We start from the raw sequence: 26983 nt of genomic DNA on the forward strand, positions 1-26983 counted from the left end.
TTTTGCTGGCTTTGATAGCCATGAAAAATCACATTAGACAAATAATTAACAACCCTTTTAAAGAATAATTCTTCTATTGTTCTTTCTAGTGTCTTTTTATTTACTGTAGATTGTTTAAAACTGTTAAGTTGAATTTTAAAACAATTTCACATTAATTAAAAAAACTATTAGGACTAACATGAGGAAGAAAAGATTTTACGTGCTTTTTTCCCCAAAGTTGGTAGATTTTGGCATGCTCTAGGGTTTAAGTTCCTTCCTCCTATTAGAGGAATATATGCATATGAAAAAAATGGTGTCTGTATCAGCATTACTGTATATCATTATGGTCTGCTGGGCTCATGGTTGTGGTTGTTACTCTCAAAATATTCTCATTACTGATTTGCAATTCATGTGTGTACCTGATTTTTGAATGACAGAAGTAAGTCAGAGAATCCAAACAGCTCACCCAGCTGGGAGACAAGTGATGCTGCACTATCTGCTGCCATGGATGAACAATATTGAGTTGGTAGACTTGAAACCTTTGCCAACCATTCGGCGGCAAGATGAAGATGAGGAAGATTCTTTGAAAGACAGAGAAATGATGGTAAACAGTAGACGATGGCTACGAGGAGAAGGCTGGGGATCCCCACAGGCTACAGCTATGGTTCTGAACAATCTCATGTATATGACTGCAAAGGTAAAACTCAGTGCTCCATCTTACTCCAGCAGATTGTTGTGTTTCGGGAGCAAGAGACTACTGTTCAGAGATACTGTGTTACCAAACTTTCAAGAGTTACTGTACATATTTGATGAGTTACTTATGTACTCCCAAACTATACCATATAGTTTTGAGTTATTACAAGAAATACGTAATATGTAATACAAATCTTACACTAATTATTATTTATAGTAACAGTGTAGGGCCATTGTTCTGCAATATAGATGTGTGGCTGGATATAATACCAAGTGACCTGTATACCTGTTATCTCACAGTGGAGTTTTGGAACTGATTTTGTTGCAGAAGGCTGTTAGAGCCTCCTCCTACTTCCTGTGATAGCTGCTTCCAACAGGAAAAAAGTACTGATCACATGTAGTGCTCCTGACAATTCTTGGTATCTTTGAGTCCTACTGATGAGAGATCATGTTTTAAGCTGCAAATTAAAAACTATTGGCAGCCTGTAGTCCATGGAATTTTATTGAGGATTGTCAGCAACTGGGAGTATGGATCTCTGCTAAATCTTAATATTTTATATATATATATAAATAAATAAATAGAAAGAAATGCATGTAAATATTTTATATAATATATAAAACTATGTATTATATATAACTAAATATCTGTATGGGTATGTTTAGGTATATTTTTATATATTTATATCTATTAAAAGTAGTTATTTCAAGTGTGTTTTTATGCAAATATATGTGAAAGCTTCATTCTAGAATGTGAAAAAGACAGCTTCTTCTAGGATTTATGTCTCCATTTCCTAGAGCCTGTCCCACTTGGTCAATGCAGGTAATTTTCAAATGCATTGTTTTCTACTGGAGTTTACAGGAGAGATACTTATTTTGTTTTCTAGTATGGTGATGAAGTGGCTTGGTCAGAGATAGAAAATGTGTGGACTACTTTGGCAGACAGCTGGCCAAAAAATCTGAAAATAATTTTGCACTTCTTGATCAGTATCTGTGGAGTGAACAGTGAACCCAGCCTTTTGCCTTATGTGAGTATCTGATATGTGACTCTTAAGTACTATTGATATTTTAAAAATGAATCGTGCATCGAACAGAAAGATGACCAAACAAAAAATGTGAGGTAGGATTTCTAGTATGAAAATCTCCAAGTGCATGATTGTGTCACCCCATACTTTATGACCACTAAATGCTATGAATTAATAAAATTAATTTATTTCATTTGAGTTACTTTGGACATCTATGTCAAAATTTCCATGCAAGTTCCAGTTAAACCCAGCATTCATGGGATGGCCTTGAAAAAGGAAATAAGCCAGAAAGGATGTCACACTTAAAATACATGTGAGTCTTCCTTAAGACAATTTGCTGACTACTGCAATTTACTCAGGGTGGTAAGTCTGTAGTAGTCCACTTGCCATCGAGAAATTCTGTAGAACAGAACTGTGATGTATCAAAAAGAAATTATATCAAAATACATTTGCTCCAATGTTGCTGAAACCTTTGTAAGAAAATCTTCTGTTTCTTAAATAACTGTCATTGAACTCACAAGACTTACTTTCTTACTCTTGTGATATGTTTCCAATGCTTGCTGCTGTTGATAACTGTGAAAGCAATTTTATTTGCTTCTAGAACTAGAGTAAGTTTCAGGTACCCTTCCTGGCAGTGCAGGTGTGGGTTCTAACACATGGTATTAAAATCCCAGATTTTCCTTTTTTTTTTTTTTTTTTTTTTTTTTTAAATTAAGTGCAGTAAGAAAGTTATTTATGTACATACTATTTTATATATGTACACTTGTTTTTTTTATGGCAGGTAAAGAAAGTTATTGTTTATTTGGGTAGAGATAAAACAATGCAACTACTAGAAGAGCTGGTGAGTGAACTTCAGCTTACAGATCCTGTCAGTTCAGGAGTCACCCATATGGATAATCCACCGTATTACCGCATTACTTCCAGTTACAAAATCCCCTCTGTCACTTCAGGTGAGAATTCATTAACTTAAAATGTTATTATGGTTAATTATAAACATGCTGTTGTCTATTAGTTATAATACAGGAGCTCATCTGTAAATATTCAATAGAAGCATGATGTTCTGTTTCTAAATATAAATTAAGGTTTAAAGTTTGTTTCATGAGATCTGCAGTTTTTGGTGTATCCAGAGTTCATATTAAAGAACATCTGATAGGTTCACAAAGAACAGATTTGTATTTATCTATGTGTTAGACTTTGTCTATGTTCACATCTTGCACTGTTTACCCTAACTGTATCACTTTTACCAGTCTCTCTCTCTATATATATATCAGTCTATATCAGACTATATCACATCAATTCAGTTAAAACAATTGGGGAAATTTATATAATTTTAAATCCATGTAAGTCATTATATTTCAAGTTCTGTTGTAGACAGAAGCTACATCCATGGGAGTTTATTAAAGAGTATTTGTGCTGCAGAACTGTCAATGTTACAAAGCAGCCTGGATGTACCACATAGAGATTATCTGGATCACAAAGTCGATGCTTTGGCACCTGTTCATGGAAGTGTTTTACAAATATGAAAAAAATTATGGGGCCCTTGCACTTAAGTTTAATTGAGAGTAGCAAAGTCTGTGGAGAAGGTGCAAAATTATTTCCCATTGTGGTCCTCTGTTCCGTGTGATGTTTGCAAGTTTCTCCAAAAAATAAATTAATACAAGTTTCACTCTAAGTTGTTAGGTTTTAATCTGTGATTTGTTGAGTTACCTGCATACATTTTACAGATTACTATGAGGTACAGCATATAGGAGAGAAGCCTTTAAACTGAATTTCTGTTGAAGACTCAGAGATTTCTGGAATAGTTTATTTTGGGTTTTTTACAGTTAGTGAAATGATCATAGCAGCTCAGAGTCTTTTCACTTAAACAACTTTTTTTTTCTTGTGTGTTAAAGTAATTTCTGTGCCAGTTGCTGTAGAGTAAATCTGGTTAGGGCTTTTGGCATGGACAGGTACAGAAAAGCTCATTGTGAAGTGATTAAGACTACTTTTCTTTTTTATTCACCAATCTTTTTACTTTGTCCATAATTCACAGGTACTACTTCTAGTAGCAATACAATGGTGGCTCCCCCAGATGGCAACCCTGACAGTAAACATATAAAAGACAATAATGAAGAGAAGTAAGTATCTCCTCAAAGAGCAGTATATTTAGTCAAATTACAGAATTCCTGGTAGGTACTATAAATAGTTGCATCTCAATGGCTTCAGGCATGTCTACATTGCAGGAAGTCTATACTTGTATTTTTTTATAAGTTTTAAGCAACAGAAAAACTGTAGAGGAAACCAAATTAACTAAGGGACCAATCCAAGTCAGGCTCTGTATTGCTTATGGCTATATTGTTATTGATGTCTACATTAGCTACTATTAAACTGGATTGCGTGTGTTCACAAATTTGCTTCCTAGCTCACTAGAAATCAATAGTGTCCATGTGTTGAAAGCTAGTTTTTTTCTCCCAGTTAGCGTATTTGGATGCCTGCTGTCTCTGGGAAGGTCCCTTCCAGCTAGCATTAGAACAGATGTCTCCCTCTATCATTTTTGAGCTTACGAAGAGCAGTCTTTTGGGAGAATTTGCCAGACAGTGATACTAATGTGAGGGTGGTAGAAAGCAAACAGCTGACATGTTCTTGGGGTGTGGACTTGGAGCTCAGCAGTAACTGACTGTAGGAATGCACTCAGTTTGTCTTAAACATGAGATAGCTAACCATAAAGTGAAAAGGGAGTAGGGATTCTGTAATTAGCATGAGAAAAAGTGTGCACAGGAAAAAGTGCAGACAGGCTGCTACTGTAGAGTAGCTACTCTACTACAAAGCAGTTTATTTTGTGATTACTTGTTTGAGAGCCTTAGTAATTATATTTTCAAGATAATTTCCCAGTTGGCCACATTTTTACTCACCTATGATAATAAGAGGTCCGTATAGTTGGATTAGTAAATACGTTGTCAGAGACAACCTCAATGTTTCAAATAAATCTGGGGGAGCTGTGTGAAAATAAATCACAGAAGACTGAGGAATCTGAAGTGTCATGCAGAATTCAGCCTAGCAAGGCACAGATGAGTATTGGGGGCTGGAACTGAAGAAACTTGTGAAGTAACGAAGGCAGGTTTGAAAGTCTCTGCAAGTTTTTGCAATGCATCTTGACACCTCCCCAGGGACTGTGGACTCTGTGTGTGTGTTTGTGCTAGATCAAATAGAGGTTTCACTATTCTGCTCAAGAGTGAGATGAACTTACTTATATATAATGGTAACAAATATTTTAATGGACTTAAGTGTTGATTAAAATGATCTAACAGAAATACAGTTTATAGTGAAATATCTCCTTGAGTTCCCCTTGCTAGCATTGCTACAGGACGTGTGTCTTATAGAGCTAAGTTGCTTTGGCATCATAATGATTGTCCTTGTAAGATAAAATATTTATACATAACAGTTTTGTTGAAGTACAGTTTTACTGAGAGACCCTAATTAATTTTTGTTACAAAATGTCAGTTACTAATGCTGCTTTATTTGCTCCTGCAGTTATGTCCATCTAGACATCTACAGTGGTTTGAACAGTAACTTAAACCGCCAGCACCACAGACTAGAATCTCGCTACAGCAGCAGCTCTGGAGGATCATATGAAGAGGAAAAAAGTAATATTTTTATTTAAAAATATTTCTGTATATAGAAAACAAAATTTTCACTAGTTCATACTTTTGCTGAAGATTGTAGAGTGTAAGAACATAGGCATTATCTGTGTTTTTTGCACAAATTATTAAAAAACATGGTTGTTTTACATTCCTCCATCATAGTACTGCTATTGAAGTCTAGCATATATTTAATTATAATAGAATGTGCAAGGAAACCAATACACTTTGTTCCTTTCTTTTGCCCTCTGGAATCAGTTCTTCCCAAATGAAGTTTTAAGCTGTTTGCTTTGCCAGTACCAATACCAAAGATAAATATATGGTTAGGCAGAAGAAACAGGAGAGAGATTAGTAGGAGGAAGATGAGATGTATAAGGAAAAAGGTGATTGGAAAAAAAGTTTTAAAAAAAAGAAAATTAGAAGTAGTTGTTCTTTTAAGTGATAGTAATCCTTGGTCTGTTTAAAAAAAAACATAGCAAAGGAAAATATAGCAGGAAAAAGGATCTTGTATACCTCTAATTTTCAAGCTTGTTTTGAAAATGTGGTTTTGGTTATTTTTTGTTATCTGTGGTCTGTTTTTTCTGAGGTGCAGAGGTGAGGAAAGAGGTGGAAATTTCTTCTGAAACTTCATGTACTTTTTGAGACTTTTCTTTAATGGGGGCTTTTTAACTGTGGGTACTTTAGTACCACTGCATAAGATATAAAGTCATTATTACAATGCTAGGGACAGCCAATCAGGTCATGTAATCAGGCAAAACTGAGGACAATGGTCAGACAGTCAATGATGCATTACACTAGTGACTTCTGTGTGCTTTGTCAGAGTACTCACTTGTCTGAAGCTCTTGCTTCAGCTAGCAAGCTCTTAGTAATTAAAATGACTGTGAACTTTAACCTTGCATAGGATAATCAGATTTCTGTCTAATCCAGATCATTATAGTGCTCCCACAGGCTTTCTCCTTAGGTTTCACTAAGTATTTTTATTCACCTGTGATTCTGTTACCAGTTAAGTTGTTTGGGAATGGTACATTACATATACATGGTACAGTACTCCCTTTTCCTTTCTTTTCTTGTGCTGCTGAACAACAGGATGTAAACTTCTGCATTTTGGGTATTGCATGTCACTATAGAACCTAGTGTGTCCCACGCTGTATTGAAGCAACATTCATTAGGATGTCCTTATGCACTCCTTAATGACTGATTCTGTGCAGACCATAAAGGTTAGAGTGAATTTGTGGTTCGTGTTGCCTCTTTCAAAAAAGTGGAACATAATGCCCTCTACAGAACTTCTAAAGGCTGGGCATGCTGATGCAGATCTGCTAAAATCTGAGTCAGCAACAGGTTGGTGGACCTTCTGGGCAGACTGTATGTTTATTACTGCCTGGATGGGTGATGTCCAATATTGTAGTTGAGGTAATTTTCATCATTGTTTGCTATTTGTGATAGCAATGTCGCGTTGCCTGAAACAGATGAAAACTCACATCTTACATCAGTCAGAAGTGTGTCACTTCCAGTCAAGAATGTAGTAAGAAGCTGGTACATGTGTGAACTTCTGCAACTTCTGCAGCTATACTTCCTAAAGGGTGACTGGTAGAATCACTGAAATGCTGAACTGCTGGGACAGTCTCCTAATTTGTTTCTAGCCTTAACTGATCATTCTGAAGTCCAAGACATCTCATTTAAAAACAGCAAAGTCTGTTGAATGTGTAACACAGTACACTCTCACAGCAAATAGCTGATGTTTCTTCCATTTTTGAAGTTTGCTTCATCAAAAACAAAATGTCTGTGTTTCCTTGACAAATTTACTGATAACTCTGAACGGTGACTTTTGTGAAGCAGCTTTGCTGCTGTGAAAGTGGCAAGTTCTGAGTTACCCCATCTATTAGGCCAGCATTACCTGATATGTAGAGCTTGTGCATTTTTTTGCTAGTTTCTTGAAAAATACTTCCTTAGCCTATAATGAAATGCAGCTTTTCAAAATAAGGTCAGAATGATCTTGGGACCCAGCCTTAACTCCCTATCTAACATCAGGTTTGAAATTCAATGAAATTATATTAGATCACTTTGCCTTTTCTTTTCCTTATGTGTGTCCACATCCCTTATGTGCATCCATCGCTTTCATGAACCTGTTCAGCAAAATCTTACTGTTACGTGTGTGACTTCTGTAGAATCATCCTTCTGCTAAAAGAAATAGTTTTTTAAAAATATTTTTTTAACTGTGTCCAACTGCTGCTGTTTACAGCTGGTTCCCCTCTGCACTCCCAGCTTTTCAAAACTGTTTCTTTAGAGGACTATATGATATAGAAAGGTATTACATTTTTTTTGTTTGTTTGTTTGCTTAATTATCTGTTGTGTTAGGTGATTCAATGCCTCTGTATTCAAACTGGAGGTTGAAGGTGATGGAGCACAATCAGGGAGAGCCTCTACCTTTCCCCCCTACTGGAGGTTGCTGGTCACCATTGGTAGATTACTTGCCTGAAACTTCTCCTCCAGGCATGTCCCTTCACAGGTAAATGTTTAACAGTGCTGGTGGCACTTTATTACATTTTAATTTGTGTTGCACAAATATAGTAATTTAAAAACAGGAGATTAAAGACAGTTGATTTAAAGACAGTAGATAAAGCTAGTACATTTATTTTCTATGGCGTTACTCACAGGTCTAGTAGAGCATTCATCTCCTCCCTTAATACAACTTTGTGGATGTTTTTTTAGTCTTAAAGTGTCCTGGTTAGTAGCATGTTAAGCTATTTGCAGCTCTTCATAAAGCTCATACATTTAATTATTCTAACAAATTATTTTTTTTGTTTTTAGATGCAACATAGCAGTGATCCTCTTAACTGACTTGATAGTTGATCATAGTGTAAAGGTGGAATGGGGAGGATACTTGCATCTTTTGCTTCATGCAATTTTTATAGGTAACTAAATTCTTAAGGAAATATTTCTAACTTAGAAATTGTAGCTGTTTATGCAACTGTTTGTTTCCACATCTAAGTTAATATTTGCCATTGTGTTGAAATCTCATTAGTTTGTTAATATTTACACTATTTTTAAAAGTTCAACTAAATATATTTCAGATTGATAAATATGAATATAATTAAGAGGTGCTTGCTGTTGGAGCCACTTTTACCTCTCTCTCCTCATAGAAGACACAATAAAACTCAAATTTTATGTTTTTATATTGAAACACTGAAAAAACATCAGTTATTTAGGGAATTATAGATGTTATTTGGTAAAACATAACAGATTTGTTTGAATACTGCAATTTTTTAATAACTGAATTCCATGTGCCCTTTGAATTTAATAAAGCTTTTCCATTTTCATTTTATGTTAGGTTTTGACCACTGTCACTCTGAAGTCTATGAGCATTGTAAACGACTGCTTTTGCATCTGCTGATAGTGATGGGATCTGGCAGTAATGTCCAGTCTGTTGCTTCTGTCCTGCTCAGAAACAGAGAGTTCAATGAGTCCAGGGTGCTTACTGTTAAGCAAACTACCCATTTAGATTATACTTTCACAGGTATGCTTTAGATTTATCAGGCATTGCTTGTTATAATGACATGGAAAGTTCTTTTCTTCCAGACATTATTAAAATTTCTGTTATTTTTAATATTTTCATTGGCCCTTGGCATTAAAACATATTTGTTTCAGATCTGTCTAGGTTGTTAAAATGTATTTTAATTAAGTCAAAATGAAAACTTTTCAAGTTACTGCTTTGTTCCCATTCAGCTAAGTCAGAAGTGCAGTTGAATAATTAAATAATAGTGGAAACTGGAGAGGGAGCTCTGTGGTTTGGATCTGTAGTACAGGAGTTTTCATGATGCACTAGAAAATAAAAATCATAAAGATACATCTCTCACTTGCTTATAGCAACTTTAAATTTCTGACTTTTGACAGTTGTAATTGCATTGTTCAATAAGCTATCAGAATACGCTTTTGTGACATTTACCTTTTCACATTCACCTTAACATTACAATATTTTAGTTATACAGGAAATTGTGTTTTATATGCATGTCTTTATGAAAGTAGTATTTTGATGTTGTGAGCCTATTGTAGCTTTTAAAGAAATGTGAAATAATTCATCTTGTTGAAACCCAGTATTTCATATTATTTCAGTAGGTGGCAGCATATTGCTATACAATCTGCTCGGGTTTGTTCACATCAGAAGTGTCTTTGTCAGTAACAAAAAATATTAATCTGTTTTCTTAATTTGAATTTCATGGCAATGAGGAATTGAAAAGTGAACATAGTGCAGGAAATATTTTATGTAAACCTATTCACAAAACTTTACTAGTGCACCTATATGGTGACCTATACAAACTATTCCATTCCTAATTTTTGCAGTTTTGAGTAAAACCATCTAAAGTTGTGACATAGTAGTTTACTATTCTTGAAGCAAAAATGTCTGATAGAAGCTCTAGATTGAGACTAGAACCAAACATATCCAGCTAGGGATTAAGATAAGGTGATTGCAGGTATACATGCCTACCACAGAGTCAGACAAGCTGATACTAAATTTGAATCAACTAATAATATCAGCTCTGTAGAATGAAAATTTGTGGTGGATGTCAGTCAGTCTTAAACTTAGGTACAGTTGTTATAGTAAAAGATTAATGGCTGACTTTTCCATGCCAGTTTACTGCCTCCTAGCACGTCATAGGTAAATACAGGCACAATGTGAGGAGTTACCATAATTGTATTTTATTGCCACGTGATTATTTACATGGAGAGAAAATCTTGGAGCAGCAAGACTGAAATCTTCAGAGAAACACTGTACAGCCAGAGAGGCTCTGCTTAGAACTGATTCACTAGTTAATACTTAGAGTTCACTGATTTGAAGTAGTGTCAGTTATGCTGGGCATTATTAGGAAGTAGTTTATATTGAGATGAGATGCCTTAGAGAGTGATGATGTTATTTCACCATATTGTCAATACCAAACAAAAAATAATACTGTCTATTTAAAGAGGGATCTAGCAGATCTTTATTAAGGGTCCAGTTGTGCAAAAACTTGGCATATATCATACTTGTTGATTTTATTAAAATTGCTGCATCCATCTCATTATGTTTGCTAAATTATTGATTTCTAGAGGGCAGGGTTTTTTTTCTTTTTATGTATTTAATATTAACAGTCAACAACTCTTGATAATCTTGGTTTTATTTCAGCAGGTGTTCATGATTTTATACCTGATTACCAGCCCTCCCCAATGACAGACTCAGGGCTTAGTTCAAGTTCTACCTCTTCTAGCATCAGTTTAGGAAATACAAGTGCTGCCATTTCTCATCTGCACACCACAATCCTCAATGAGGTTGACATTTCAGTAGAGCAGGATGAAAAAGTGAAAACTCTCATAGAATTTATTACCTCAAGGTAAGATTTCGATATTTTTTTCAAGACATTAATATGTCAAACTTGTTACTGTTTAGCATGGCATTGATTTTATCTCTGTTTTATCACCAGTAAGAGGCAATTTAATCCTAAAGTGTGTTTGGTGATGCAGACTATGAACAACTAACTTCCCAACACTTTCAGAGAATTTTGGTCTCCCTTTGATGTCCTGAATGTTTTAAAGTCTTTTGCCATGTTTGGTATCTTTGCTTGTCCCACAGTTTTATAGAGTTCTCTGTTTCATCTAAAAGATTCACATGCTAAAGGATTAGGGCTGGAATGCATAAAGATGTAGGGAGCTGCAAGATTTGTTGGAGTTTACAGATTGCCTGATAGTAGAGAGCTGGCTATTCAGAAAATATGAATTAGTGGTAAAGAACATCTTTAAAACAAGCAACACTTGTTGGTATGATACTTTGTATAAAGTTTTCAGGATGTGATAAATCTGAAAACCCACTTGTTTCTCAAAGCTTTTGGTTACTTATGCTAACAAAAACCAAACCCTTTATATCAACCTAAATTTAGCGTAGTGGGGTGTATTGATGTGAGGAAAATGGAAAGAAAGGAGATTCTTCTAAGACGTATATAATGGTGTTATTTGTACTGGTTCTTAGATAACTAAATATTACCTAACAGAGAACCTCTTTTCTTTGACTTACACTGTTATTTCAGTTGGATCTGATATATTGTTTTTCACCTTGTTTTGACTTCTTGCATATTGGTGTACAATGTTGGTCAAACTTCTTTCAAATTTGTCTGCAGTTCCAAATGGTTTCTTTCATGCGGTAGGTAGTAGATTCTTTTGCAGTTACCCTTAAGGTTGAAATAGCATTTAAATAATGATGACAAAGACTCTGTTTTATATGTCTATTTTTATGTTTTCAGGAAAAAAGGGCCACTTTGGAATCACGAGGATGTTTCGGCCAAGAACCCTAACATAAAGAGTGCTGAACAGCTAACTGTGTTTTTGAAGCATGTGGTGTCTATATTTAAACAGTCTAGCTCAGGTATGTTACAAGACAGTCAAGGTGTGATAGAATGTTCAAGTCTGCTAACTTAATTAAATTATTATTTTTTTAATGCCTGTATGTTTACAGATTATCTATAAAATCACTCTGCCTCCTTCTAAAGAACAGATTTTTCTTGTGTGTTGCACACTTGGGTTCACATTCTGTTATAACAGATTTAGTATAATCTCTTAGGAATGAGGAAAAATATCTTACTAGCCTGCTGTGGACACTTACTATTCACATATGTCCTGGTTTGAGCCAGGATGAAGCCAATTCTTCAAGGCCAAGGCTTCATCCTGGCTCAAACCAGGACAACATAATAGATGTTTTATTCTCTACAAGTCTCTCTAATGTTAAATATTACAAAACACAAGTTCATATGCCTGGAATGATTTTGAGAGTAATACTTCTTGAGAAAAATTTAGATTAGAGTATTTTAAAGTTAGGAAATGTTTTGGTAACCTACTCTATGAGATTTGTTTTGTTTGTGGTTTTTTGTTTTTTTTTATAAGGCATTGTGTTGCTTGAGTATCTGTTTGCTTTCCTAGGAGGATTTCAATTGGAACACCGTCTCAGTGAAGTTGCTTTGCAGACTGCCCTGTCGTGCTCCTCTCGACATTATGCTGGAAGATCCTTTCAGATTTTCAGGGCTCTGAAGCAGCCTCTTACTGCATCTACACTTTCTGATGTTCTCTCCAGACTAGTAGAAACTGTTGGAGATGCAGGAGAAGAAGCTCAGGTATTTGACATTTTCCCCTTGCTTTATTATAAAGCTAAGTTTGCCTGAATTACATATTGAATTATTTTAATGACAGTAAAATATAAAAGTACTTTTTATTCAATTGCTTTTTATTTTAAAATAAAGATACTTGAAATAACTTAGTGTCATAGTATGTCTAAAGAAGTGGATGTAATGTTTAATATTGCAAAATGAAGAGTGTGAATGACTCCAGCCCTAATCTGTCCTTCAGAATATTGCAAACCAGACCGAATTTTCAGAATATTTAGAAATAAATTTAAAGATTTTTTCTTGTCTTGAATCTATGCTGGCAATTGGAGCAGTCTCATCAGGGTTGTGTTCTAATTGAAGCATGAAATAATAATTTAGTTACTGATAGTGATTTTTAATTTTTATATCACTACTCAGTAGATTTTCTGTGATCTTCTGTTTACATATTGTGTATTTCATAATGACCTGTGGCTTTCCCAGGGTTTTGTCATAGAACTGCTTCTGACCTTAGAGTCTGCTATTGATACATTGGCTGAAACCATGAAGCATTATGATCTGCTTTCTGCCCTTTCTCAGTAAGTTCTTTTACTAGCCAAGCTACATTACATATTTTTACACATTTGAATTATGGAAGATCTGTATTGCAAATGTAATGTTTCTTGTCTTTGTAGATTAGTTATCCTAATAGCAAAATTGCTTACTTTATGTTTTCATATTCTGCCTCAAGCAAAACTCATAACAATCTAGATTTTCTGAAAATAAATTTCTGCTACTGTTCAAACTTAACCTCTTGGGTCCAATATATAATAAAAAAAAGAAAAAAAGGCATTAAATATGTTGCTTATTGCTTGATTCTGAAACGTTGTCAGTTACTCTGAAACTTCTCAAAAATAAAAGCAATGAGTGTTGAACTTCTATTTTAAAAATCAGGCCCTACTGACCTCAATTAATAGTGTAAATTTGAGGGGGTCTTATTTTTCCCCTGTATGTGTAATAAAGGTAATGGCACTGATCTTTAAAAGATGATTTAAGATAGTTAAGGTTCACAGGTAAGAACTCGAGTACTGCAATAAATACTTTTTTTCCAATGTTAATACAGAAGAAAAGTCTTCAGGTATAATAAACGCGGATCTGTCTTAAGCCTCGCATTTATTGTGTAGTGGAACAGTCTGAGTAATTTATGTGTCTCATTACAGTCTGAGTCATTAGCTTAATGTTTTTTTATCCAACTAAAAAAATATCCCTAATTGTACAGACATCTTTACTGGTTTGACTTGATGGCAAAGATTTTGAAAATGTTGAGATTTCTAGGAATGTCTTAAGTTTCTCAGTATCAGAACTGGAAAGTGTTGGTTTTTCTAGGTCAGATACTTTAGACAATATAAGGTAGTAAGTAAATAATTTTATTTATTAATTCATTAATTTCTCTGCCTTTATCACATCTATTAGTTGGAATGCTAGATCTTCATTTTCAGATAATCTTTACATGCTACAGGCTAATTTTCCTGATTTTACCGAATTGTTATGTAATTATTTTGCTATTCTGGGATTGTAACAAATAGATTTGGTAGCAGAGATAATGGAATGCTACAGTCTTGCCCTTAAGCTGTATGGATACTTTAGTAACATATGTATGTTTGGAAAGTGTATTTTCATGTGTTATAATACTCTTCCAATGAGTATACTCCAAGCACAGTATTGACTCTGTGTGTATATATGTGACTAATGTAAAAACTTTTTCTTTTTTCCCTTTTTCTAAACTGTATGTTATTGAAGTATTTAGCGTGGAATAATATGTGTTACTTATCTTTATTTTAGAACCTCTTACCATGATTCTGTAATGGGAAACAAGTATGCAGCTAATAGGAAAAGCACTGGACAGATAAATCTAAGCACAAGTCCCATTAGTAGTGGCAGTTGTTTGGGATACTACAGCAATACAAGGAGTAATTCTTTGAGACTGAATTTAATCAGTGAGCGGAGAGGCGACCGTCGACGGAGCAACACACTGGATATAATGGATGGAAGGATAAATCATGGTGGAAGCTTGGCAAGGACTAGAAGCCTTTCCTCCCTGAGAGAGGGAGGGATATATGATGTGCAGCCTACTACTGACCCTGTCAACTTGATGGCCACCATATTTTGGATTGCAGCTTCGTTGCTAGAGTCAGATTATGAGTATGAATACCTTTTGGCTCTCAAGCTACTCAACAAGCTTCTTATTCACTTGCCACTGGATAAATCAGAGAGTCGGGAAAAGATAGAAAAGGTGCAAAATAAACTGAAATGGAATAACTTTCCAGGCCTTCAACAGCTTTTCCTGAAAGGCTTTACTTCAGCATCTACACAGGAAATGACAGTTCATCTCCTCAGTAAACTCATCACAATTTCCAGGCATGCTTTGGTGGATCCTTCTCAGTCAGCAGGTATCTTTAGTAACTGTATATGTAATGAAAATATATCTTTTAATCTAATTAAGTGTAATCAAAATCAGTAGTGATTGGATATTTGCCTTTAAAAAGCACCCTTCAGATAAATGTTTTTTTGCAGTTGTTGATATTACAGTGCTAGATAGTGGGAATACATTACAAGCTCTGATTATCTGCCGAGAAATATTGCACAAAAACTTTATGTAATGACTATTAACTTACCTTCAACTTGCTTGCAATTTTTATGAGCCACATGTATTATTTTTCATAATCTTGTGCTAAATAGCTCAACTATTTGCGCATTTTGAAGCGTGTGACTGCCTGAAGCTATCCTGATTTGTGATAGTTTTGCTTCATTGGTCCAGTGATTATTTTATTTTAATCTTATGCATATTCATGCCTATACACAGACACATTTATGTATCTTCTACTTACATGCACACTTAAATACATGTGTGTGTATATCATTTCTGTATCTGTATGAACATGTGTATCATGCTCTAAGGTTTATTAAATACCAGAAACATGTTATATGCTTACATAATTCCACTTTAAATTAAATCAAATCATATTAAAGTCATTAAGGCTCATAATAACTGTGTTTTTTGCATGTGTTTAGGATTTCCCCTAAACATCTTGTGCCTACTTCCTCATCTGATCCAACATTTTGATAACCCAACTCAGTTCTGTAAAGAAACAGCTGATAGGATAGCAAAGGTATGTAAAATAACTCTTGGGCAGTATCCAGGAGTTTATTACCTACACTGCTGTATTTTTCTGCTCACTGATGCAATACTTTCATATGATTCAGTGAACATGTGAAAGTGTTTGAGGCCGGGTTGGTTGTGGCTTTGAGCAACCTGGTCTAGTGGGAGGTCTACCTTCTCATGACAGGGGCTGAGGGGTTGGAACTAGGTGATCTTTAGGATCCTTTTCAACCTACACCATTCTACTGTTGTAACAGTCTCATAGAAATAACTATAAAAAGTTGTATTTTAAAGACGTGATCCAGTCCTGCATTACACAGTTGATCCTCGTATCAACCCCTGAGTTTCTCTTTGTCAGTGAAAAAACATATTTTGCCTATGCTATAAACTTTGTATGTAAAGAATAATTTACTTATTAATTATATCAGTTACCTTTTCTTACTTGTCTGATTTTGCAGCTTGTAATTTTAAATTCCTAATGTACTTATAAGGAAGTGATCTTTACATTTTGAACTAGTAGGTAGAGAATAAAAGATACTATGTCCTTTCTATTAGTTGTACATTGTGATTAACCTTGGAATATTTATTAATTGTAACATCTATTAAAGCAGCACATGGTACATACCAGCACCCTCCAGCCATAGGGTGGTGGTATGCTGCTCTGACAGTCTGCATTTTAAGGAAGAATATGGAAAGGGGAATAAGGAAGTGCTGTCATAGGAGATACAGTCATAGCCCTCTGGCTTCCCAAACTGTGCTATGTAAATCACTTAATTGTGTGCAGGCCACCTGGAAAGGAGTACATGCCTGGTGCAATAAAAAAATTTCTGTTGTCCCTGAAATACATGCACTGCTGGCTTGGGGCAGTAGTTAAAGTAAGTTCAGTATGAGTAGTAGAAAAAACTGGGGCATGGCTGCCACAGTACTATTATTGCAGATAGTACTGTGTTCCCAGATACAAGCCCTCATTGCTCTGCTAAGTGCAAGGCTAAGCAGACAAGGGCTGGTCTGCTCTTCAAAGAAAAATTAGAGACATAAAGGCTTATGAATGTCTACTGAGTGCAGTTGCCCATTCCAGAACTTGGAACTATATTTTTGTTATTTATACCTGATGCATTTGAAAAAGCATCAGGTCTCTTACCTAATCTTTTCTACTAGTTTTTTCATGGGTTTCCAGGCTCCAACATTTTACAGAAGCTGTAGATGTGACTTTTGTGATTAGTTTGATTTCAGTTACTGGAAAATAGAGTGAAATGTGGGAAAACTGCGTAATGACTTGTGAATGCTTAGGCTAAAATTTTGCCATTTCTAATATCATTAAATAGGCTTTTTGCTTTTCAGGTTTGTGCAGAGGAGAAATCACCAACTCTTGCCAATCTGGCTCATATGATGAGTTTATACAGTACACACAGTTATTCCAGAGACTGTTCTAACTGGATTAACGTAGTGTGTAGATACTTGCATGACTCTTTCTCAGATGCCACATTTAACCTCGTAACTTATCTTGCAGAGGTAAATTTTTGATGATTTGTTCTCAACATTACATTTGCTCATTGCAAATTGTTCACATTGTCTGAATATTGGCCAGGGGGAAAAGCACATCCTCTGTAATGGGAGAATAGCAATAATAAAATGTTTGAGAATATAGGAAAGGGAAGAGTGCAGCAATTTAAAAATATGTCTTGAAATAATAATTCTTCTAATGAAGTATCCATTTTTATGAGAGCAGTGTTTTGTAATAGATATTTACATTCCATGCCACATGAATTAAATGCACACAGTCTTGCTATAGCAAAATACATATAGTGCAAATTTTAAGAGACCTTTTTTAGACAAATATACATTTAAAGATGTCCTTCAACAACCTAAAAACTGATTTCAAGGTTTAATTTGTAAGTATTGCATGGTGTGTATAATCAAATACAATTTAACAGTATTCAGTGTATGATTCTGCCAGCCATTCTTACCAGAAAATTGTCATTACCTTTGACAAAGGACCTTGTGTGAAAAGCTTGTAGAGCTCATCCTTGAAGTATATCACTTCAAATTGATGAAGATATTTTTTAAAAATATTATTACACTTTCATGAATTAATTTATATGTGCTTATTTTGTTTGTAAGTTTGTGTATACTAGCCTTCCCTAAAGCATAGACATAATTGTTTTTCAAGCAGCTTTGAAATTTTGAATCTGTAGGAACACTTTTTATTTAATGAGATGTATGTTATTATAGGTACTTTAGATCTGTGCTAACATGTCAAAATTCAAGGAAAATAATTAAGATGAAGGACAGTTTTCTATTGCATTACTTTTTTAATGTTAAAATTTTGAAAAACATTAAGTGATATGCTTAAGTTTCTTGAAGGCAAAATTAAATATGTATAGAAGTTAACTATATTTTAATGTTTGTTTTCACTTTTTTTCTACCATTAAAGGCCTTAATTAAATTTTGTGTTTTTAAAAACTTTTTTTTAGCTGTTAGAGAAAGGGTTATCCAGTATGCAGCAGTCCTTACTGCAGATCATTTACAGCCTTCTGAGTCATATTGACCTATCCACAGCACCAGTGAAGCAGTTTAATTTGGAAATAATAAAAGTTATTGGTAAATATGTCCAGGTAGGTACTCTGAAATACTATAAAATTCTGTCTACTTAATATAAAAACAGTATTGAGATTACAATTGAATTTTTTTTGAGAATTAATTTATTTCAGATATAGGAAGAGTTGTTCAAAGTCAGATTTCACAGCATTTTATTGCCCTATGTATGAATTCATTGTGTGCTTATGCATTTGTCCAATTTGATGTACATTTTGTGGGACAAAGTACCTGGGCGAATATGCATCTCTTTACAGATGTGGGCAACTCTGTGTATGGAGTTACAGCAGATGATCCTTGAAGTGTTAAAATATAAGGAAATGTTTACTGCTAAATACTGTGCAGATATTTTATTTCAGTGTATATGTTTTCAGAAGGAAGTTTTACAGTTAAGTGCATGTTTAAATCACTTCCACTGTTGCATCTGTGAGGAACATTAAGGTGCACTGCAATGAACTGGAGTATATTTTTTATTAAAGAAAGTCCCCAGAAGATGGACAATAGTGTTTTGCCCTGGGTAATTTCATCCTTTGTATTTGGAACATGATTTATTTAAAACGTATTTTGCAAAAGAAGGTCTGGCATCTTGCTGAAAGATTTTCTGAAAATGCCTAAAGCATAAAGCCATTTTAGTGCACAAAATTTTTTTTTCCTGAATTCCATTATTGCCAAATGTATTTCAGCAAATGGTTTAATCATAATTAACCAGGAAAAATAGTGTTCCTGCATGTTTTGTTGTTGATGGATATGTACTTTAGATATTGTGCTCCTGCCAGAGTGCATTAGGCAAAATGGAATGATTAGCATGACTGCAGTTTCATGGCCTGATGGCTGCTTGCTTTGCCTCTAACCTTTGTCTGAGCTCTCTATGCAAGCCCTCACTACCATGGAATGTATTCTTAATTAGAAGATGTCAGCTATCAAAGTAATGGCACTAGTGAAAAAATACTCTAGAGAAGCCTGTCTGTTTTTGATACAATAAAGTGTTAGCTGGATGACAAAAGAAGAGGGCATAAATGAACAAGTCTTGTTTAAATGTGGCTACTAAGCTATTTTCTTTTTATAGTCCTCTGCAATCACAATAAATGCACCTTAATAAATGTAAGTTGCTACAGAATAGTTCAAGTTTGAGACTACTGCTTTATGTCATGATGCACAGAAATTCAGGAGGTTGCTAAAGACTCTCATTACCTACAAAGAAGCATATACTACTTGTAGAGCCTTTAAAATTGTGTTTATTTTTTAATGCAATTAACAAAACAACAAAACAAAAAACCCAAACCAAACCCAGACATCCTGCCAATTTCAGAAGCTGGAAGATTTAAGTTTCAGTATTAAGTCTCTTCTGTGGTCCAGTCCACAATCTTTGTAGTTGAAACTGCTGAATTATTTACATTAACTTAATAATCTTTTTAAGCAGCGTGCACTTAGCTCAGGCTCTGCCTATCATGTTCTCATACTTTTGCCTTGGATTTTTTAAGCACACCATTGGTTTGTTACTATAGGAAACCTTGTAAATGTATTTGCTTTTTTCTTAAGATCTTTGAAATGCATGATGAAATGCAAAGCACAAAATATTTTTGTCTGTTTCAGGTTCAGTTTGCTCTGCCCAAAAGTGTAAGCTAATGCTAGGAGGTGAAAGTTGTTTTCCTTTAAAATGTATCAGTTTTTATCTTCTGGGATGTAAAGGGCAGATATTTTAGACCGTGGTAAAAAAACACAGTGTAAATACAGGAATAGATGGAGTAAGGAACAGGATCTGGTGTGGCTGGCACTGTGACCTGGAGCTAGTGGACCTGCCTGGCTGGACACAACTGCCCACCATGGGATGACCTGGTGCTTTGCCACTACCTTCCCAGCACATCAAGGTCCAAAACTGCCCACCTGTGCTAGCACCTTGCAGCCATGTGTAGAAGATTAGAGCTTTTGGGTTTGGGAATCTTGCAATGAACCAGTGCAAAATCCTACTGTACATTCAAAATAGCTGTCCTGTTTGAAGTTCATTGTTCTGTGGTTTGTGTCTGTTCTTTTAGAGTCCCTATTGGAAGGAAGCCCTTAATATTTTGAAACTGGTGGTGTCTCGATCTGCAAGCCTTGTTGTACCTAATGATGTTCCAAAGTCTTATGGAGGTGATATAGGTTCTCCTGAAATCTCTTTCACAAAAATTTTTAATAATGTCTCCAAAGAGCTACCGGGGAAGACCTTAGATTTTCATTTTGATATATCGGAGGTAATTATTATATTTCAATTACAATGAAATAATGACATTCACTTGCAAACTCAGAGTTGTTTCCTGTTAGCCTTCTGCATTTATATGTTTTAAAATGAATACAATTTTTAAGTATGGCAGATGTTGAAGTTTTACATACATGTAATTAGAGTCATACCAAAAGATAAAATTTTATGTTGTGTTTCTACCCCTCTGAGTATCTGGAGAGTTAATTACTAAAAGGCAATAGGATTATTCTCAAGGATATTTCGGCTGTATGAGAGAGAAGATTAATGCAGCTGCCTGCTACTTGCAGCTGAGCATTGCAGGCTTTCATCAAATTTAAAACACTCAAAGGCTGAGAGAATTAAAACCCTGTCATGCAGTTTAGAGGGAGGAGTAGGATACAGAATATAGGAACCTCAGTGTGAGGTGCACACAACTGGGAAAAAAAGCCTCCTGTAGTTAAAAACAATGCCCCTACCCTCCTAATTAGGGTTCATTAGAGCTCAAAATAATATATTAATACAGCTGATATTCATTCTGTATCTGAAAAAGGGAGCATAGCCAAATGGCTGCAGTGTAATATAGGGACATGAGAGAATCATAGAAATTTTAAAAGTAGTCAAAAATAAGGACTCCTGGTTGAAGCTGACCATAGGTAATGATTGGAGATATAGATAAGCACCGCAAACTGGAGCATAGGAGGTTCCACGTGAATATCAGGAAGAACTTCTTTACTGTGAGAGTGACAGAGCACTGGAACAGGCTGCCCAGAGAGGCTGTGGAGTCTCCTTCACTGGAGACATTCAAAACCTGCCTGGACATGTTCCTGTGTGATCTGCTCTGTGTGATCCTGCTCTGGCAGGGGGGTTGGACTAGATGATCTTTCGAGGTCCCTTCCCACCTGCTAAGATTCTGTGATTCTGTGATAAGAACATTACTTAAATTGGTAAGTGAATTCCTTGATGGAAATTTCAGTGCATGCAGATAACTGAGAGACAAGATGAATTTCCACAGAGTTCATTGGAGTAGCAGTTGCTGTCAAAAGTACTGAATTTGATCTTTGGTTTTCAGAAGTAGTTGTGTGTTGGTACAGTTGCTGGTCTGTGACAACAATTTGTTCAATTCTGTAGAGAAGCTTTGCATCTTTTAAACTTAGACCCTAGGTTTTTTTGAAGGGTGTCTAAAAAATACAACTGATGGTAAGCATAAAACTTGCAAAATTCAGAATTCCACAAGTCAGCAGAATGGCAGTCTGCTGCATAGAGTAGAAGTACTCAGCTTTGTTCTCCCAGTGTACTGATGCTCATGGACTAGGCATGGGCTTCATAGGATGCTTAAAAACAGACAAATTCTCCTACAGCTTCTGTAATACTAAATTCTGAAATTAGATGTGTAATCTTTACTAATGGATTTGAATTTTAAGAAAGTATTTGTTGTCTTTAATAGACACCAATTATTGGGAATAAGTATGGTGATCAACACAGTGCAGCCGGTAGAAATGGGAAGCCAAAAGTCATTGCTGTCACCCGGAGCACTTCGTCAACTTCATCAGGCTCCAATTCAAATGCCTTAGTTCCTGTCAGCTGGAAGAGACCCCAACTATCTCAGGTACATGGTATCTCAAGCATATGACGCATATATTATAGACAGCGTTTATGAATTTATTAAAACTTGTTGAAATGTAATTTAAAATCTGTTGTGCCTTAGCAGAACAGTAAATGAATATAGCATAAACTGAAAGCTAATACTGGTGAAAAGAAAAAAACCTGTAAGATTCTTTTTAGAGGATGTCAGCATGTAACTTGACTAATTTAAAATGTAGAAGTTTTACATTTTCACCTGGACCTCTAGCAGATGCCTTGCTATGTCACTTTCTTTGGTATATTTTTCAGAGAAGAACTAGGGAGAAGCTAATGAATGTGCTTTCTCTTTGTGGCCCAGAATCTGGTCTTCCCAAGAATCCTTCAGTAAGTGGCGATAGTGGTTTGTTTTTTAAATTCCAGTAGCTAGAATGCTGTTTCATTTTCAGGTATTGGTGAAGTTATGAAGTGCTTTTTGACAAACTGGGTTTTGTTCAATAATGTACAAATCCAATGAAAGAACAAAAAAGATATTGATTCATAAGTAATTAATTACTGTTATTCCTCAAGAAGTCCAGTTGGCATCGTTCTTTTACGACAGAAGTCTCAAAACCATCTTTAAATTCAGCCAAAAATAATGTTGCCGTGTCAGTGAGTTTAGGTCAGTCTTAAGGGGAGGATTATTTGGCTTACAGCAAAGATGAATTGCTAGGATTATTTATTAACTTTTTATCTCAAGTGATTATCGAAACAATATCTTTGGATTGAAACTCAAATCTTTCCTCTCCAAATTCAGTTAGTTGACTACTCACACGCTCCATTGATCAGACTAATCCTTAATACTTTTTCCAACTTTTTACATTCTTGACAGAAGAGCAGGTCTACACTGCCACTCCAGAATAGTGTGTTGTGTGTTTGAGACTGCATGTATGAGTTTTAATTGTCTTGCCTAGAAGAGGGGCTTGAACTAGGTATCCCCTCTTCTGACTAAATCTCTATCTAGTCCCTTATAAATAAGATGTGCTTTAGATAGAAGGGGCAGCAATGGCTGAGGACTGCAGTCATGTTCATGATGTTTTGAGAATACCACGGAATCTTTTGAAAATGACCAATGGATCACATGCCTTCAAACTAACATGGATATCAGTAAGAGTAGTAGTCTTAAATATTGAGTAATAATAGGTTGATGGTGTTACTTCTGTGTATGGCACAGAAAATACACCTTGTTGGCATAATAAGGTTAATGGTGCTGTTAACATTAATAGATTTTAAAATAAAGTGATTAGCCTATCTTGGTTATCATCTAGAATATGGCTTTTATTGTGACACAGAAATTCTTAGCTGGGGCAAAATGTTGATGGGAGATGGATCTTTAATCTAGCAGAGGAGGTTAAAATTAAGTTAGATTCCTGAAAGCTGAAATTGAAGATGTTTTAAAAAAATCAAATAGAAACAAACAGCAAATTGTAATTTGTGGAGATTATTAGCACTGGAAGGTGGCATTGAATGTGTTTTTAAAGACAGTCCTGCCAAAGAAATTAGTAGGTGAAATGATACGGCTCATGTGTTGTGGATGTTTATTATTAATTTTTCATAAGTTTGACTAACACTGTTGTTATGAAAATGAAGGTTCAGGGATATATTTTTCCCTTTATTTCTATCTTTGCAGCTCTCAGTTTCATTAAGGAGAGAATTATATCAGTAGCTTAAAGCTGTAGTTTAAAATCCAACTAGTCTTAAAAGAAATCTCAGTCTGCACTTTCCCTAGTATTACCATTATAGTGTTAAGCTGACTGCCACTAATGCCATTAAATTGTGGGAAGCTGGATAGCTGACTTTCGGAACTACAGATATTGGACTTTTTATTGTTATTTTTACCCATATCTGCAGGTTGTGTTTTCTTCTAACGAAGACTTGGAAGTTGGAGATCAACAAACTAGTCTTATTTCAGCAACAGAAGAAGTGATTCAAGAGGAGGAAGTGGCTGTAGAAGACAATACCAGTGAACAACAATTTGGAGTTTTTAAAGACTTTGACTTTTTAGATGTTGAATTGGAAGATGCAGAGGTGAGACCTTGGGATATCTTCTGTGTATTTCCATTTGAGAACATTTTAAAAATTAGTTTATGTTGGTGCAATTCTAAGGAATTGGCAGCTCTTCTCTCTAATCCAATTGGGAAGAATTTATGATATGATGGAACTTGCACGATAAAGAAACCCAAGTCACAGACTTCGCCATGTTAAGTTGTTGCAAATCATTGGGGTTTTTTTGCAGCAGAGTTGGGATTTTTTAAGGGAGCTTAAGTGACTTAATCCGAAAGTGATACAACAGTTTAAGCCAATAGCAGGATAAACACCTGGGTATGATGCAGTAGAAAACTTAATTATGGAATAATATGTTAAGAAAATGGCATAATCTTTGTTCCTTATACATTTCTGCATTTGGAAAACATGAAGAATATCTTTCAGTTATAAACTGTAGGATACACTATCTCATGATATACCATTAACTTGGTCACAGTAATTGCTTCATTTACTCTTACATCATACCTGGTTTGTTGCAGTTATTCTATTTCCTCCACTACTGTCAAAAAAAGAGAGGAGAGGTAAAACTCAAGTAAATGTCAAGCAATAGTAAAGATACTCTTAACGATTGTTACTTGTTTGGGATAAATAACATGCTTCAGTCCAGAATTTGCTCAAGCTTTAAAGCAGGACTGTAAAAGGACTGAGGGAAAGAAATAAAATGCTTTGTAGTTTTTCAGTGCTTAATTGAATTAGCAATGGAGACCCTTACAGGTCATAAGCCAACAGCTACTAAGAACATCTGCCTATGTACACCCTAAGATTGTTCTTCTGGATAATGTAGCCCTTTTTACAGAATTTTACTCTTTTTTTTCCCCCTAATACTTTGGGTTTATCTCACTTTATTCATGCTTTCTGTCTATTACTTCACTTCAGCCAATATTTGCATCTATTTTATTTGCTGAATGCAAGTAGTCAAACAGTTCAGAACCATCAAAGCTCAATAGTAGTAAAATAGCATTTTAACACTAGATGGGGCTTTGAAGGTAGGATGCCAGAAGTTGAAAATGTTACTGAACCAAGTTAATATTTAACTTCATTTTCTATATAATTTTAATACCATATTGTAGTGAAAAAAAGACAATTTCTTTGTCTTTACTTGCCTGTATGCAACATATAGTGCTATGCTTGCAAAAAAAAAAAAAAGGACAGATTGTACAAATTTAGGGCATTACATATAAATTGTGCACTTGATTTAAGAGCTGCCTAGTTCTGCACCAAAAATACAGAAATACAGCATATTCTTCATTGCTAATAATTAAATGTCAACAGTATGAACTGGGGCTTTTACCTTAAAATCTGAGTAATAAATATTCAGATTAAATTTAAGTGCTTTTGCCCACAGAAGTAGTACTTTGTTGTTGTTGGGATTCTTTTGCTGTGACATAACTTTTCACCTTTTTTGGAGCAAAGCAAATCATTAAGAGAGAAAGAGACTACAAAATGTTTAGTTTGCTTTGCATATTTAATGAGTTATGATGATCTGTTAAGTCACTATAAGAGACATTCTGTTAGAGCACTTCTGGAACCCATACTTGCATATTTGGGGCTAGATCTGGGGTTTTCAGAACTGACTATAGACTGAGGTGAACTGATCGGGTTTTCCATCTTACATGAGCTGCTGAAGATTGACAAAATGCTTGGGAAAATCAGAGATCTTTATTGTACTTGTGAAGTGAAACACTAATGTTTTAAAGATACGGATTTTGCTTAGTATGTTGGATGTTGAAACCCAAGTATCCCAGCTTCAAAATGTGCAAACAGAAAGGATCCAGCTATTGGTGTTTAGGGTATATTTCAGAAAACTGACATAAAGTAGCTGATAAACAGTTAATGAAGACATCATTTTTTCCACAACATGTATATCATTAATGTTGATGGTGCTTTGTCAGTTGAATGTGGTCAGTTTAGATTCATGTGTGTTAGTTAAAAAAAATCATCTAATGTTTGTTGAAACAGTTGTTTACATGTTATGCTAGATAAAATGTATCATAAGCATGCTGGTTTTAGTGTTTTGTCATCAGTTTGTGTTTTTTTTTAAACAACCTACCATTAGAAAAAAATATTTTAAATACTAGCCTTTTGACTAAAGCTTTTTTCAGAGCTTGAATCAGTCTTTTACTGCTGGCAAATCTTATGTAATAAAACATTTTTCCCTGGTTCTAGAGTATCTTTAAGTGTTTGTCCTCGTTCTTTCTAATTATATGTGTTTTCCTTTTTGCTAACCAGGAGCTGCAGGTAAGTTGCAGCCTGGTGCCCTGGCTTGTTCATCTGTTGTTGTCTGTGGTGTGTTTGTTCTTTCTAGTCAGATATATAACATTGATATTGATATCGTTCTAGATAATATATTGAGTTACTTTCCAACAAGATAATAAAAAGATTTCTACTTCATTTGCCATATATATTTTAATTTATCTACAAAAATCACTTAACAAGGTATTTAAAATTGTAATAAAATTAAAGGGCTGATTGAAACTCTGTTCATAATGCATTCATTGTGTTTTCTTTGTTGCATTTCTTTATTAATTTTATTATGTTGAAATTTGTAGATACATATGTGTGCCAACTTTTTTATTACAGGGTGAAAGTATGGACAACTTCAACTGGGGCGTTCGTAGGCGTTCTCTTGACAGCATTGACAAAGGAGACACACCATCTCTTCAAGAGTGTCAGTATTCTGGTAGCACACCCAGTTTGAACTTGACCAACCAGGAAGATACTGATGAGTCTTCAGAAGAAGAAGCAGCCTTGACTGCAAGTCAGATACTATCTCGTTCGCAGATGGTAAGTTAATTTTCTGTGAAAGGAATCTGAAAACATAAACTTTAACTTGCAGTTCTAATGGGTAAGTATGGCTCACACTTCCAGCCTAAGTAAATTACAGGGGAACTAAATTAATGGGGCTAAGCTTTTTCGTAACAACATCAACAAAGGGAAAG

The 26983-nt window shown here is 35.0% G+C and overlaps 1 protein-coding gene across 1 annotated transcript in view; it reads left to right on the top strand.

The window, feature by feature from the left end:
- Positions 1-26983, top strand: part of FRYL (FRY-like) — a 135136-nt gene that overhangs the window by 85911 nt on the left and 22242 nt on the right. Inside the window, exons 32-52 of the mRNA XM_010006076.1 lie at positions 417-676; positions 1557-1697; positions 2476-2644; positions 3727-3811; positions 5205-5317; positions 7667-7817; positions 8120-8223; positions 8640-8825; positions 10470-10674; positions 11578-11699; positions 12251-12441; positions 12913-13007; positions 14251-14858; positions 15481-15578; positions 16910-17080; positions 18043-18183; positions 20197-20394; positions 21826-21987; positions 22272-22346; positions 23850-24026; positions 26625-26828. Of these exons, the coding sequence (XP_010004378.1) occupies positions 417-676; positions 1557-1697; positions 2476-2644; positions 3727-3811; positions 5205-5317; positions 7667-7817; positions 8120-8223; positions 8640-8825; positions 10470-10674; positions 11578-11699; positions 12251-12441; positions 12913-13007; positions 14251-14858; positions 15481-15578; positions 16910-17080; positions 18043-18183; positions 20197-20394; positions 21826-21987; positions 22272-22346; positions 23850-24026; positions 26625-26828 (3656 nt within the window). The remainder of the gene's footprint in view (positions 1-416; positions 677-1556; positions 1698-2475; positions 2645-3726; positions 3812-5204; positions 5318-7666; positions 7818-8119; positions 8224-8639; positions 8826-10469; positions 10675-11577; positions 11700-12250; positions 12442-12912; positions 13008-14250; positions 14859-15480; positions 15579-16909; positions 17081-18042; positions 18184-20196; positions 20395-21825; positions 21988-22271; positions 22347-23849; positions 24027-26624; positions 26829-26983) is intronic.

The sequence above is a fragment of the Chaetura pelagica genome, unplaced genomic scaffold, assembly GCF_000747805.2.
Source record: "Chaetura pelagica isolate M959 unplaced genomic scaffold, ChaPel_1.0 scaffold189, whole genome shotgun sequence".
In the NCBI taxonomy this organism is placed as follows: Eukaryota; Metazoa; Chordata; class Aves; order Apodiformes; family Apodidae; genus Chaetura; species Chaetura pelagica.